General features: G+C 46.3%; 1 protein-coding gene across 9 annotated transcripts in view; it reads right to left on the reverse strand.

The window, feature by feature from the left end:
* LOC119194988 (nesprin-2-like) overlaps positions 1-15,818 on the reverse strand; it is a 63,081-nt gene that overhangs the window by 32,313 nt on the left and 14,950 nt on the right. For all 9 annotated transcript variants that reach the window (XM_062559653.1, XM_062559655.1, XM_062559654.1 and 6 more), the window contains 25 exons: positions 15,475-15,621; positions 15,130-15,280; positions 14,779-14,937; positions 14,285-14,452; positions 14,041-14,142; positions 13,741-13,941; positions 13,264-13,469; positions 12,744-12,851; positions 11,950-12,223; positions 11,425-11,597; positions 10,683-10,743; positions 10,059-10,223; positions 9,628-9,939; positions 9,400-9,521; positions 9,106-9,235; positions 7,237-8,097; positions 5,544-5,714; positions 4,563-4,718; positions 4,174-4,415; positions 2,029-4,066; positions 1,605-1,939; positions 1,359-1,503; positions 731-931; positions 268-527; positions 37-187 (listed from right to left, as the gene is read on the reverse strand). In XM_062559653.1, coding sequence (XP_062415637.1) covers positions 37-187; positions 268-527; positions 731-931; positions 1,359-1,503; positions 1,605-1,939; positions 2,029-4,066; positions 4,174-4,415; positions 4,563-4,718; positions 5,544-5,714; positions 7,237-8,097; positions 9,106-9,235; positions 9,400-9,521; positions 9,628-9,939; positions 10,059-10,223; positions 10,683-10,743; positions 11,425-11,597; positions 11,950-12,223; positions 12,744-12,851; positions 13,264-13,469; positions 13,741-13,941; positions 14,041-14,142; positions 14,285-14,452; positions 14,779-14,937; positions 15,130-15,280; positions 15,475-15,621 — 7,039 coding nt within the window. The remainder of the gene's footprint in view (positions 1-36; positions 188-267; positions 528-730; positions 932-1,358; positions 1,504-1,604; positions 1,940-2,028; positions 4,067-4,173; positions 4,416-4,562; positions 4,719-5,543; positions 5,715-7,236; positions 8,098-9,105; positions 9,236-9,399; positions 9,522-9,627; positions 9,940-10,058; positions 10,224-10,682; positions 10,744-11,424; positions 11,598-11,949; positions 12,224-12,743; positions 12,852-13,263; positions 13,470-13,740; positions 13,942-14,040; positions 14,143-14,284; positions 14,453-14,778; positions 14,938-15,129; positions 15,281-15,474; positions 15,622-15,818) is intronic.

Raw genomic sequence — 15,818 nt, forward strand, 5'->3', positions numbered from 1 at the left:
CGTGCTTGAGCTATTAAAATAAAAAAGGAGCCTGACCTGTTGTTTGCACGGATTTGAACAGGCTTCCAGTGAGGGAAGAAGGGTTAACATGTTTTGCTCCCACTCTGCTATCTCCACTTGGACTTGCTGTCTCTCCTTGTCCTCTGCCTGAGCTGCAGCTACCACCAGCAGATTCCTCTTCTTCAAGCTGCGGAGAACAGCATCACCTCAGCATCTCTGGCCTTAGTGAGAAACCCATTTGCACCAGTACACGAAAACAAACCCCACCTCTTGACTTGATCTTGAAGCCTCACTAGCGTTTCGGCCACCGGTCCAGGGCTGGTGGGCTCCTGGGTGCCAGACAAGCCCAGGGCGTGCTCCAGTCGATGCTCGAGGGAGGATAACGCCTGCTGCTCCTGCTCCAGCAGGGCCCGGTGCATGTCAGCCTGCGCCAGAAGCTCCAGCGGTTCCTTTTGACTGAAGCTCACAGCGGACGAGTCGGGAACCTCGGATTGAAGACGGACCAAAAAGCTGCAACACTGCTCCATCTAAAGAGAATGGAATGTAAGATATCTATACAATGTGAATGTGTATTATGTTACAACAAGCGCAAATAAGTCACTTAACAAAGTAAACCTTTCTAAACAGAAAGGCAGTTCAAACAACGCATCATTTTTCTAAGCTTGGACACATTTAGAGCCTGGAAAAAAAAAAAAAAGGTGCAAGAGGATTTGCTTTTGGTAAAACGCACACTCGTGGTGATGTCCTTCCATTCCTCTCCTCTTTGTTCTGTGTGTGCTAAGAGGACGCCGACACCACGGCGTAACGACACCCAACGCCGCCAGAGAGCGCCGAGCTCGCCCTCCTTCCCAACTCCGCAACTCTGCGCTGGACATCCAGCTCGCAGTTCATCCAGCTGACCCGCGAGGCCGCGAAGACCTTCCAGCAGGACCTTTGTACAGTGACGAGAGGAGGCGCAAATTAACGTTTGAATCAGGCAGTATTGACTTTACGTGAACCACGTGTTGGTCAAGTGCACTCATGTGATGCAGTGGTATAGTCTGCACTACAAAAAGGCAAAAACAATACTTAAAGTCCACCAAATGGAAAGTGAAGGAATAACCAAGTCTTCATCTTACTGAACAACTTCTGCATCAAATAGCATGGTAATCCATCTCAAAGCTCATATTCGATATTTCACTCTTGCACAAAGAACAACAGTCCTCGCCATCTGTAGGGCAGCGTTGTCAGCATCGCTCAAAAGCTGTTTCTACATTTTCATAATCTGTAATACAAGGTTCAACTACATCCAACATATGTAGACTTTGCATTCTGGAGTCGCCGCTAATCCCTAGAAAAATGCTGCTGCATAAACCCACCGTGGCTCTCTTTTGCTGAGCAGCAGCCTCGTCAGACGACGTCACTCGCTCCGTCGCACATTCTGACAGTTTGATTTCAAACCCTGAAAGACGCTGACGTATGTCTTCGTGGCACTTCCTGTGGCTCTGTTGTCTCACTTCACACCTGGGGGAGAAATGAGTCTTTAGAGTGTTTTACGACGCAGAGAAATGGCCACGGCGAAAGGTGCGCAGAGGCACTCGAATGAGGCGTGAGCGGTCCAGTACCTCTGCAAGGACTCCATCCGGAGCTGGGCCTGGGCCTCCAGTACGGCTCTGCCCACCAACAGCTGACTGAGGAGGCTGGTGTGCAACTGCTCAGTCATTGGTCGGGACAGGCAGGCTTGATCGGGCACTAGATCCACAAGGTGGCAGATGTGAGCCTGAAACCCATCTTCCAGAGCTTCTAGAGCCTGCTGAGTCTGTTTTTGTTCCTCAGTACAGTCCAAGAACCCTCCTGGAGCTGATAAGAAGGTGGCTTCGGCGTTGTGGAGGAAGCATATCGCTCCCTGAGCAGCCCAGTGGTAATCTTTCAAGGACTCCCTCGCCTGGCATAACCTTTCCTGTTGGATACATGACGTACGATCAAGCACAGTTTAGAGAAACGACACACAGCAACAGTTCACGGATTCATCCAAACGATGAAGCTTACCGTTCGTAAATGACAGTCTCGCATGGTTGCATCCCTGAGAGAGTACAGTTCCTTGTAGTTCTTCAAGTCCACTTTTTCTTTCCTTCCCAGACCTTCCAACACCCGCATCCCAGACTCCATGTGTCTCCAGATGATCAAATTCCTTGTCAATGCAATATCTATGGCTTTTTCATCTGGAGTTACTGGTTCCACTCCCTCCAGTTCCACTCTTGTTCTTTGGAAGAGCTCTGTCAAGGCAAGGTGCTCTGAGGAAAAATGCAGGTCTGGTAGAAGCTTGGCCTCTAGGTTTTTGATGTCATCAGTGACCGAGTGCTCCCAGGAGACTAAAGCTTCCACCGTGCGGCGAATCCTCTCCTTCTCCGGGTTTAGATCAGATGGTTCCAACCCCTCAGCTATGGTCTCCAACTGGTCGGCCACTTCCTGACACTGCGTCTTTACCAGAGGAAGTTCGACCAAGAGCGATTGGCACAGCATGACCCTCTCAGCCACGCTGATGCTTTGATCTTTGGCGCGCCGGATTTGCTCTTCAACGACGTCCCTAGATTCCACCATCTGTCTCCTCAGGTGCAGATATTTGTCCTGCTCAACGGCATTAACACTAAGTGCTTTGCACTGGTCTTGCAGGTCACCAATGGTGCAGAGCATGGAGCTTCGCCTTGCCTCCGGGAATTGCTTAAGGCCTCGTACTTGACACTGACGCTCCATTAGCGCGTGCTTCAAATGTGCGACCGTCGTGAGGGCTTCCTGTGTCAACGGGAACCTTTGCCGCACCAGCTCGGTGGAAATGTGCTTCAAGCTAGCCCGGATGGCCGATAACTCCTCGTCGGAAGTGGTTAGCTCGTGAATCAGCTCCTCCAATTCCCAGCTGAGCGCTTTCTCGTGAGCCAGCAGCCCCTGCAGCTCGGCCCAAAGGCCCGACAGTCTGTTGACCAGGTAGCGGCTCTCTCCCGGACTGGAGCGCACAGCTATTTCCCTGCAGGCGTCGGCCACCGCATCCAGCCGTTTCAGTTGAGCCTCGATCTCGACTGAGGCGCGCTTGTGGCTTTTCAGCTCGCTCTCCAGCTCTCCGATGTCAGCTTTTGAAACGTTGTCAACATGAGCGCACGGGTCTCTTTGCGCGTGCATTTCTGCCAGCCAGGCATCCATGCTGGCAAACTGGCAGAGCAGGGTCTCCCTCTCCTGCAGATTTTTCCTCATGGTGTCAAGAACCTGATTCAAGCTGTCGGCGATGGCTTCGTACAGGTCTTCTATTGTCTTCAATACTTGGTCACTTTCCTCATTTTCCATATCGGAGACTTCCGCTTTCATATTCTCAACTTCTGTTTTCATCTTGGAACTTCTAAACCAAATATCCGTCTGAAACTTCTTCATCTCAACAATCTGAACACGAGCCTCCTCTGGGAAAAGAGCTGACTTTCTGCCGACAGAGATGTGGTTTTCTGCTTGCTTGGCCCATACGATCAAGTCTTGTAATTGCTTGTTGATCTTAGTTGATGAAATGGCGCCACAGATGTCATTTGAAGTGTGCAGCTTGCTCTCGGTGACATTAAGCAAGGACCCAAGGTCCTTAAGACTACGACTGAGCTCATCCTTTTCTTTCTGACCCAGAGCGAAATGGACCAGAGCATCTGTCTGGGACTGTAAGTGCATATAGAGCTGGTTGTACAGTTTTACGTCTGTGCTCAGGCAAACCAGTTCTAAAGCACTTTTGCTGTGACGGCTTTGAAGACTGGACGGCCGGAGGGCGTCGAGTTTGGCTTTTAGCTGTTCGGCCTCTCTTATTAAAAGAGAGTATTGAGAAGTGGAGCTCGAGGCGTGCTGCAGAGCCCTTTTGATGCTTCCTTCCAAGAGCCTCCATTCCTCCTGGACATCTCCCAGCTGGGCGAGAAGAGCCCCTGAACTCTCAGCGTCGCTCAAGTGGACCGAGAATCGCCGGCATAACTGGAGGAGCTCTTCCATCGAGTCTGCTTTCTGCACCACGGCTTGTAGCAGACCCTGGAGTTTGTCAGCTTGGAGAGCACTGCTTCTCAGAGTAGTCCTGAAAAAAAGAGAATTTACAGAATGAGTTTATCATCAGGTACACATTGATTAGGTTGATGTTACCTAGACAACCAACCTCACTTGGGAAATGAAGGTGCTACTCACAAGCTCATGTTGTCCTTCTCCGCCGCTACAACCTTGAGGAAAGCTCTGGTGATCGTCATCCGTTTGTGATACTCTTTGACCTGATCCAGCTGTGCTGCTTTGACCTGCACCGTGGCGGAGGCATCCAGCAGCGCTGCACTCCACTGTCCTTCAGCTCTTTTCAAAACATCTGGATCACAAATCCCGGCACCACTCATGCTTTTCAGTGTGGCCACTTGCTCCTGAACACAGCGCCTGCAGTCCTAGGAAGAAAGAGAATGGACGGAAGGTAAAAGGATGTAACATTTTTGTTCTCTATACTTCTGAAAATGTCGGTGACATTAAATTCAGGTTTTTAGCCGATTACGTTTATATATTGAAAGAAAAGAAAAGTGATAACAAGTGTTTACCTCTGCCTCCTGCAGTTGTTTGGCCATCGCGGAGACATCGAGTTGAGCCGGTTGATAACGACATGCAAGAACATTTTGGACAGCTCGTACCAGTCGAATCTGTGATTCTCCGGGAAAGGACTTCAGGTGCCAATTAAAATCAATCTGTGGAGTCCGCTATGAAAAGAAACCCAATCATGAAAGACAATGCGGTTAAAACCTTATGTTATACTAGAAGTGTTGTAAATACTCCATTTGAAATGCCTTAAAAATATTGACTTACCAGAAGATAAAGAAAAAATCCTCACATTTGAGAGTGTGATGCTAGAGCAGCTCTGGATTGATTAAAACTGATTTACCAAAGTTGTGTCAACTTTTTCTTTACTTTCCTACTTTAAAAATCTTCTTGTTTCCTTTTTCTTTGACTTATAAATGTCCACATGAAATTATACAGTATCATACCGTTAGTGGAAGTCACAGACATTACAGTGGTTAGGCCCACTAATGAACCATCACATAATGAATCATTCCATCTCATCCTGTGTAACTTCCTGTCCGCAGCATCATGGGAATACACAAAAACATCAATCACGACACTGCCGCTCTTATCTGGTCACTGTGTGCCCGTTTGGACGATTGAAGCTCTGGAGTTATGTTTGAAATCATGAAAGACAAATACTTGAATGAGGATATTCATGCATTTATCCTTTAAACAAACTAAACAAACAGCGGCAGGAACAGTAAACTACGACACACGTGAGACTTTACCTTTTCTTCTGAGCATGGTTTCACTCAGGACTAAAACAGATTGTGATTTAAGGAAATACCACTGCCTGAGCCGCAGGCCCCCACATATTTCAATTTAATTCCTCCAATCAGTTCAGAATGTGACCTTTTGTACAAACTAAAGTTCCCGCTTATTATAAATCAGTTTTTGTTTTGTTTTTTTTGCAGCAAAGCAAGCCGACGGTCAACCCGATTCAAACGAAGGTCGATACTCACGTTTATTATGTTACTGCTTTCCACCAAGCTCTGGATCTCAGGCAAAACATCGCGCACGGCGGAGCGGCGTCTGCGGCACCCCGGGGGTCCACCTGTCGCCTCCCCGGCGGGCGGGCCGGGCGCCGGGCCGGGCGCCATCCTCTCGGGCTGCATGCTGTCACGCGTCTGGCGCTGTAGCGCGCACGGGGGACATGGGTGGTGTCACAGTCATGCCGTCCACAGATAATGACACATCTTTTCCTGCTCCACGGAGGTAAAGATTACCGCGTGGCCCAAGCGAGTCCGTGCAGTTAAGGCAGGAATGTGCCCTGAGTAAGGAGCAGTCTGCCCCGAGGGAGAAAAGACTTGTCTATTCATATATAAAGGACTTCCTGCCTTGCTTTTCTAAAAAAAAAAAGGCTCTGTTATAACTTGGTTAGACAAGGCAAACACAAAAAACTAAGTTAACTGCTTGGTTACTGCCAACAGGGGAGTTTCCTTGTGAAATATTTTGGCCATGATCAAGGTGCGCCGTAAGAGGAACAGGTTTCTTTGGAGGAAAAAAAGATATATATATACACATTTTCAAAAGTGGATTAAACATCTCAATTCAGTTCATAACCACATCACAAATACATATTTTCAACTTCTATTCTTTACCTTTTTGTTCCCATATTCCGAATCACGATCACTCAACCTGTTACACAGGTTTTGACTTGCAGCAGACCAGTAATGGATTTAGTCAGCAGTCAAATTAGGGCCCGGGACATTTACAATATACAAACATTTTGGTACATTTTAGGACACTGCTGTTTACAGCGAGAAGGAGTGCTGTAATTACTCACAAAAATGACAAGTTGTTTTAGTGAGAAATTCCAAAATTCCTTTGAGCACTGTGGCTTGCATCGGAAGCATTTGGTGGTCCCCTGATGAAAGAAGGCCAATAATAACCAGATCAGAAAGGCTTTTCCTTCTCTTTCTCAGGCAACTATCTTATGCACTGCTTTTATTTTGTTACACATATTTCTGCACCATCATTATTGTTTTGTTTACACATTATTTCTGTATGTATTAATTCAACTTTTTTTTGGTAGCGGTCTTGCTTTCACTTTAAATGTGCAATTGTATTATTTATTGCATATTGAGTTGCAGCATTTTGTTTTGCAATTCATAAGGCATTCTTTTCAATGAACAAGGCGATATGCAGACTTCATTTATCTGTTCCAAGAAAGATATGTTTCTTTCCACTGGATGAACAACCGGGAAAGGATGTATGAGGGCTCTCTGGCCAAAGTACGACATTCACATGGTAAGAATAAAAGCTACGTTTTAGATGCATTTGGACTGGATTTAGAATAATCTAACACTTAAAAAGCAGCAATAAACTTTCACTGAACAGCCCCTTTTTCTGACATGAAGGGAAGACCAGGAATGAAGAGTGGTTTGTAAATGTCACAAAAGACCATAACTGATATGTGAAATTTTGGAGCAAACACATCCGGGCCATCTGGCTGACAAACATTTGTCTGGGGAGCAGCCACCAATTATACACAGCTCGATAATGCACGTCTTTCAATGATTTAATAACGAATTCTAGCTACATTTTTCATCGAATGTTGTTTTTGTGATCTGCTGCACAATATGACGTCTTCCGTCAGTGGCAAAAAATATTTTTTGGGTGGACCTGGTGGCAGACCAACAACACGTTATTCACCTGTCCGTCCTCCAGCGATGCAGGCACCTCCCTTTCACTTCCCCCAAATGGCAGCGTAGCTTTGACCCGTCTTTTTGGCCCCGTGGAACGTTGGGGCTGCAGGCTTTCAGGTGAACATCCCTCTGCCCTCACCAACTGTCCCGTGCCTGCAGAGACTGTCGGCTGTTTATTGTCCCCAGCGGGTGTCTGTGTTGCGTTCCCAGCGCACAACACTGAGCTCATGGTTTGCTCTTCAGCGGGACCGTAATGCATCTTCTCCTCCCACCGGACGTCCAGAGACGTCGTTTCGGCTGCACGAGCACCAGCGAGCTGACGTTCGGCAACGGTGCCAAATGACTTGGAGGAATTCAATACCTCACTGTGCACCAATGCTTGGCTTTCTGACTTTCCTCGGCACAATGATGTGGCATCTGTAGAATTTATACCCTCAAACTCTGAAGCTGCAAAGGCCGAAGAGTATTTTGGCAGTAGGTTTTCCACTGAAGACTCATTTATTGCTCCGCTCTTTGTGTAATGGATCTCCAAGTCGGTTTCATCTGATTCAGGACCCGGTGATGTTGTAAAACCTTCAGATTTCTTCTCAGGAACACTGGAAGATTTTGTGAGCTGTGCATCACAAATCTTGGCACCCGGTAAACATCTGAGTACATCTGGACTGCAGTCTCCAACAATGTCCTGGAGCTGAGGCCTCTCCAAGTCTAAGACTATTGTGAACACTTTATGTGGCCTCACACACGTGTCCTCGCAGTATTTATCCCTTTCTTGAGCATCAGGAACTGTTTCAAATGTCTCTTGTTCAGCCAAAAGATGTTGAATCTCGATTTTGGTTGCGCTGAGAGTAGGTTGATCGATTGGAGAAACCTGTTAAATTGAAAGAAAAATATTAGCCCGTCAAACATACAGAATTTCTTTATTGTTGTCAGCATAACAGTGTACGATTATGAAACTCACCAGGCATTTGGATGAGGTTGCGAGTACAGTTATACTTTCATTTTGAGATTCTAAAGCACTTGTCCGCAATTTCTCTGTTATGTCTGCTTCCAGGCAGTTAACAAGAAGATCTTGTTCGGTGGTGCAAATAAATGTCAGTTCATCATTACGAAAAATGATCTGAAAAACCATGAATGGTGTTTATACAACCAATAAAGGTCGATGTTTTGATTATTGACATTCATACATGGTTGTCATATTATGTCAGTATTAACATACTAAAAACATCTGGACAAAACGGAATTGGAGTTCAGCTGTCAGCAGACGGTGAAGCTTATCTAAAAAACATCCTGATCTTCAGTAATGCCAAAGAGTAAACCAAACCAAGAAATCTTGGTATTGACATGCAGGGCAGGCCATGGAGGGTTGCATCCGCGGAAGCTACTCACTTTATCTCGTTCGCCACGTTTCAAACAACAGACAAGCTCGCGATGGGACGACATAAACAGGCCTGCATCGGAGGCACCCGGGGGCACGGGACTGAAGACATGGCGTGGTAGCGACTACATGAGTCGTTTTACTGCCTGTCAGAGCCCGTGAGGCCGGCCCAGTGGTTGGCTCACGCCCGCCACGCTCAGGTTCCTCCCTCAGGTAGACACCGTTAGCTCTGCTGCGAGCCGGCGTCAGTCGGTTGGAGGCGTTAATATGCTTTAAATTTAATGCTTACATTTAAGAGACGGACAGACGCTGTTTTGTGGGGTTGAACGTCTCGTGGGGCTTTTATCTTACAGTTTTGAATAAGTGAGATTTAATCTTGATGACAAGTACTTCTTTGTTTTGTTTAAGTTCATTGCATGATATATAAGAAAAGGCAAAGAGGAACGTCAATTGTCATGTTTGTTTTGATCAATAGTAGCATGAATGATTGGTGTGTTTTACCTGGCTGGGTGATGATAGGTCAGCTTGTACAGTTTGTCTCCAACGCTGCAGCTGGTTGATGTCGTGTCTCCCTACGTCTGCTGGGTTTTCTGCACACGGCTGCTTCTTTTTTAGATGTATGGATGCGAGTCTACAGAGACAACATTAGAGAGAGAGAGATAAAAAGGGATCATCAAACACATAATAATTACAATGAAAATAACGTTTCCATCAACTTCAGTACTAACTAAATGAAACCCAGAGAAGAGGACTCCCTGTTCATTGTGTCATAATATCAATTGGTGAACGACGTACCTGTCAAGGTCTTCAGCTACTGCGGCGACAGTCAAAGTGACGTCTGCAGGAGGAACCTCTGGTCTGCTGCCGGACTCTTCGGCCTGCTGCAGGTCGCAAACTCTCGGCCTGGTATCACAGTCCTAAACGGACACAAGCGTTTTTGTGACGCCGGGGTTATCCCTCGATGGACTTTGTGTGCCATTTTTGGGGTGAAAAGCAACATCTCATGGGATCTTTCAAACAAACCTGTATTGTTTGCCACTGCTGTTTGAGCTGCGTGAGATCAGGAGACACTTCAGAGTTCCCACACAGATTCTCAGACAGTTCTTTCCGATCTGTTTGTAGACGGGGGGCCTCTCCCTTCTCTCGTTGAACTCTCTGCTTGTCCTCGTCTGTGAGCAGTGAGCGACCTTCTCTGATGCTGCTGTCTAGTGCCCTCTTGTGGTTTTGGAGGGGGCGGACTTGGTCCTCGGCAGAGGAACTGGCCGTGATGGAGTCTTTGAGTGCTTTAATTTGTAGAAGCTCTTTTTCTACGCCGGTAACTTCCTGTAGCAAAGCCTGTGAAGTGTGGAGAGGGGTGATGAAAATGAATAGTATATTGGGAACATCACTGTCCTCATTATGACATTTTACTGCAAAACAAATGTGAAATTTTCTTCATTGGGTAAGGACTTTACCTGCAGAGCTGGTGCATCAGTGATGGGCTCAGCTGAGGCTTCTTTCTGGGCTCGACAGGCTGACATCTTTTCCAGCAGGGATGTCAATTTATGGCGGCAGTCCTGCAGTGGCTGGCCACAATGTTCCTCATTACAAACACGTTGCTCCAAGCCGGAACACACACCCTGTGGACATTTCAGGCACACCAAGCCACAGTCAGGGGGGCACATATTTTTTCACAGACTTAAATGAGATCCGACGGTTCTTTCATCCTATCAGATCGGCCCAAGTATCAATTCATCCACTCAAAGTGAAAATACTCGAAATTCAATCTTTTAACCACTTATGTATTACTGTTTGCTAATACCTATAAATGTGATTCTAACTCACCACAACCACAATTTCATAAAGCTACCATCTATCATGCCATTTATTTTTTGCTAACTTGTTTTAACAACTATAGTCAAAAATGTTGGACACATCCGATTCAATTGAATGAGAGGTTGTGTCCAGACTGATTTACATTTAAAACGGAAACCCTTTCCTTAAAAGAGACAACTGTCTCGCTTTAGTTGGTTCATGGCCTCTCAAATTAGCTTCAGTACTGGCTCGGAATTACTGTACGTAAACATGGATAGTTTTACCTTCAGCTCATCCATCAGTGATGATGAGGTGCAGGTGAGGTCTGGATCAACTTGTAGAACGCTGAAGAAAAAACAAAGAGTATAACTGCCAATACTAAAACAGCATCACGTACCAAAGGCTGAAAAACCCAAAAGGGTGATGGATAATAAACAGATTTGGGGTTTTGGGTTGCATCGACAGTTCAGGTGGTGAAAGTAATTGGTCATACAGTATGTAATAAGACATGTGCAAAACTCCATTCCACCACTAGGAGAGAGTTTAAATGTGCAAATGCAAGAGACTGAAAGAGAGAAAGCATGTGGAGTACAGAAGCAACATTCTCAGCATGGAGGAAGTGGAACCCAGGGGAGGCAGTTTCACAGGCTCAAACAGCACTTAGACCTAGGGATTTTGTAAGGCAGGTACAGCATGGGTGTCAGGCGTTTGGATTAATTATACCACCGCCTACTGTATGTGGAACAAAGCATCAGCGGTTGACAGGAGGAAACTGGTAGAGGAAGAATTTCAGAGGCAAGAAGAGGCTGTTAGATAAGCAGAAACTGTCTCTCAGGCAAAGCAGATCTAGTGGATGAGTTGGGAAAGTGTAGAAAAGAACAAACTTAGCTGAAGGGATGTGTGCAATATGTGTAGATGGACAGGTGAGGACTCAACAAGGCAACCTGTTCAGGCGCAGCTCTACTCCAGCACAATGTGTCAGGGTGAACAAGCCTGTCTCAAAAGGTTTCCTGTGGCACCACTCACCTGTGACAGGACCGGCCTGGCTGGAGAAGGTCCCTCCACGCCGCCTCGCTTTTCTGCACGCCTCCCTGAATGCGTCCTTGAATGTCCTGTTTCGGGCCAGCTCCATCACTCAGAGGATTTCCGGTAACTCTGAGCTCTCCGAGGTGAGCCTCTGCCATCCCACTTACCGCAGCCTGAAATGGTTTCTTTATTTTATTAGAGTGATTAGGTACTTAATACTTTACACTGGAATCGCACCAGTCGCTGCAGGGACTGAAGAGCGCGTCGTTGAAGGAGTTGTTTGATCTGCGCTTACAAATATGCCGTACCCAGAGGTTTTCTGCAACAATGGACACGCCTTGTTACACAAGAAGAAGCAGATGCGGATGAAAGAAACAAGAGATCGCAGTGGCCGCGCCCTTGTATGACAAAACTACCATAGTTTGTCCCTTTCAAACTACACAAAAATATACCCACAAAAGGTGAGTCAGAAGAGTTTTAGGTTGAGAAATTGAGCAGCTCAGGTGTCAGGTGATGTTTTCTTACTCGGGCGTGGGGAGCGGGGTTTTCCCCGAGAGGCGAGTCAGGAGTTTGCCTGTGAACTCCTGCCGGGGATTGAGTGGACTTTGAAAGGGTCTGACACGCCCGGACGTCCCGGCTCACAGAGCTCTGCTCCCCCCCGGGGCCACGCAGGCCTCTGGTTTGAAAGTGGTGGTGGTGTCGTTTCAACAGCTCGCTGCTCTCCTCCAGCAGAGCGGACTGCCTGAATGTGCTGCTTTGTAAGGAGGACACGAGCTGGTTCAGTGCTTGTGTTCTCACACTGCAGAGAGAAAACAGGGATGCTCGGTTATTCACAAGTTCAAAAAAGTGTATGTTAAAGACGAGGGAGCCTCTACAACCGCACACTAGGAGAAAGCACTTAAAGTTGCACAGCCGCTTATTCCACCAAACGGTGTGTTTACCACGCTTGCATGACTACGATAGGTACTTAAAAAAGTTAAACGTTTCAAATTGCTGGATCCTCCCGAATTAAAGTAATAAAAGGTGGGATAGATTATATGTTGAGTCAATAATTATAACCTTGATCAACAAACAGTTGTGTGGTTAAGGGTGACTCAGTCGTCTGTGTAGGACACACAACATACATCATTCCTGACTCATCACAAATCCCAACATTGTGCTAGATTACGATTTAAATCCGCAACCTTCAAGGTCTAACTGACTTATGCATCTAAATCCCGTTCTTTTCATTTTTGATTTTTGAAAGAGGATACTATTACAATATCTTAAGCCAAATACAGACTAAATATATACAGGTCTGAATTCATAAAACAGGCTACCTTTGTTCAAGTGCTTCCTCTTGCAGGAGACTAAGATCCTCGTCCGTTGCTGCTCTTCCCTCAACACCTTGCAACCATTGATCCAAGTGCTCACATTCGCTTTGGAGCCTAAAAACACACAGAGTGTAAATGCATGCATGACACAGACTCATATGTACAATGAGCACATTGCAGGGCAGCAGAACGCGACACGGTGATAAAACGACACTGCTGCAGAGTAAAAGACAGACTTCGGAAAACATTCATTTTCATCTCCAGAGTTTGAACAGTACGATGCGATTTGTCCTGCAGACCATCCTGCATGGTTCAGTTACACAGACTACACTACCGTCCTCAGGCGGAATCTATACAATAAAACTTTAAACAGAGAGGGAATCCACAACTTTCAGAGAGGTTCTCAGAGAACAACCTACTGCTCATTGACTGTAAAACCAAAGAGCCCATTGTGGATTTTAGAAAAAAACTACCGCACACAGAACATCACTGCTGTATTGACACATGATCAACATGAACTCGTCACCTGTCGAGAGCCCGGATATTCCTCTGGGTCTGTTCTTCCACCTCAGAGAAGAGCTGGTGGGTGTTTCTGACTTCATCCTGCAGCCGAGTCCCATCCACAGGCAAACCGTGTAGGCTGCCTGGACCGGCTGAGGAGGCCATTACATGCAGATCCTGCAGCAGACGCTCCGCCTGCTCGTCCCGTGTCTGGAGCTCAAAAAGCAGATCCTTTAGAAAAACACAAGTGACATTTAGTGTTAAGCATTTAAAAGCTCCAGCTGTCAAGTTCTCCTCAAACGGTGGCTTCGTTGTTGTACTTTAAAGCCACTGCGTGTGGAATTTTAAAATCATACCAGTTATGGCTTCTATTTGATTATTTTTTTATTGAGTGCAGCAAAGTGAGAGGAAACGTTTCTCAGAACACGTTGTCATGCAGACATGTACTAAACACAGTGTTTAATACATGTCTGCAAACAAAAACACATGAAATACATTTTACCTTAAGTTTTGCAAGAACTGTTGGAACATCTGAAGCACTGAGAGTGAGAAGGGAGTTCTGAATCTTCCGGAGGGAGTTGAAGCATTCAGCCATCCCGGCAGTAATTTGTCCTTTAGCAGCCTCCTGCCCGTAAACGTCCTCAGATTCAGAAACAAGCTTCTTCAGCTGCTTCATCTTCTTCCTTATCTGCGTCTCCACAACCTGGACAAAAGAAAATCAATCAATCAGGAGAACCTCCAGATCCACTGGATCCGTCAGCCTGAAAACGTGCATCCTACAGTGGAAAGCTTCATGTTGTACCTGCAGCTCCAGTGGGGGCTCTTTGCTTTGAAGCAGGTCCTGAATCTCAGCGACTCTTCGGTGGAAACGCTCCATGTTCTCCTCCTGGGTCAAAATCTCCCTCTTGAGGCACGTAGAGGGGGATGATTTTGGCAGATGATCATTGTTGAAAGCCACTTTAGAGAACTTTACATGTCCGATGAGACGGAGCAGACGGATCCAAAGGTGTGTGTCATTAAAGAATGAAACAGGAAGGTAGTTTTACCTGCAGGGCTCTGATGTCTTCCTCCGTCTGGAAGGAAGGACACTGAGCAACTACTGCCAGTTTGTTGGAGGTCCAGCTCTCTACAGCAGCTCCCAGCTCAATGATGCCATCCCACAGAGTCAGGCCAAGGTGTAGGTTTTCTAGATAGGAATCTGTTTTTTCCGATACCTGCAAAAATTAGAGTTGCAATTATTGCTAGCACTCACCTGACGACGTACAAATAAACCATAACCTGCAAGAAACTGAATTACAATGAGAGATTTAACAACATTTTTCTTCCCTGAGATGTTTTTGAAAGACCATACGTAAACAGCAAAGTAAGGATAGCAAAGAGCATTTTAACTTACCTTACATAGAAAAAATAATTCACATTCACAATTGGTTCCCATGTCAGAATATACTGACATGGGAACATGGGAACCAAAAGTAGTAAGTAGTAAACAATAAGAAAGTTTTGTGAAAAAATGGCGGGTTGAAACTTTAAAGTGACTCACGTCCAGCCAGCAGTCCATCACAGCCTCCGTTTCGTCCTCAAATGGGATGCTGAGGCATTCTGGGATCTGACGCAGACGAGTGTGAAGCTGCCTGCAGACACTGCGGACCTCCTCTATGCCGTCACCGAGACCAATCAGCTCTGCTTTTGTTTCCTGGACCTGTGAAACACACACACACACACACACACACAATTCAGATGTAAAAAACTCACCCAAACAAACAGAACCAGAGCCAATGATTTAACAGTCACGCACAAATGATTTAATCCACATTGACTGGTTTTCATTGGTAAATTTACAAAAAAAATCTCGTTGTTAATCCCCCGGATTAAACCGTGTTGAAGCCTGTACCTTGGTGTGTAATCTCTGCAGGTTGTCTTTCCCCATGTAGGAGGCTCGTTCACGGACGGTACTTTCTGCCCTCTGCAGTGTCCCACTCAGCTCCCCATGGAGGCTTTGAAACCTCTTCAGCAGCTCTGTTAGTGCCTCACACTGCTCCAGCCTGAAAGGGATCCAGAACACAACACACACACACACACACACACACACACACACACACACACACACACACACACACACACACACACACACACACACACACACACACACACAAACACACATGTGAACAAAACTCAATAAAACACTCATATTGGGTGTGTGAGTAAATCATGAAGGTACTCAAACCGCTCTCTTTACCGTTCAGTTACAGCCTTTGTTGCCTCCTCCCAGACACCCTGCACCTCCCTGGTTGGACTCGCATGCTGGATTCCTGATTGCGAGGCTGCGTCTTGTGCGCGCTGCAGCTCGGCGAGTCGGCTGTCCAGCTCTGTCAATGCACGTGTCCTGCAGGGGGGGGGGGAAACAATCACTGGAGTACTTGCGTTTTACTTTTTTAACATTTCTTTGTTGCATACGACACAGAAATAAGAATTTAATAACCATAATAATGTTGGACCTTTAAAATAGCATGGCATCCCTGAGCCTCTACAGAAATGTATCTGTATATATAGGATCTTCAAAACTTTCCAAATGAAATCCCC

Source organism: Pungitius pungitius, chromosome 20 (genome assembly GCF_949316345.1).
Source record: "Pungitius pungitius chromosome 20, fPunPun2.1, whole genome shotgun sequence".
Taxonomy (NCBI): Eukaryota; Metazoa; Chordata; class Actinopteri; order Perciformes; family Gasterosteidae; genus Pungitius; species Pungitius pungitius.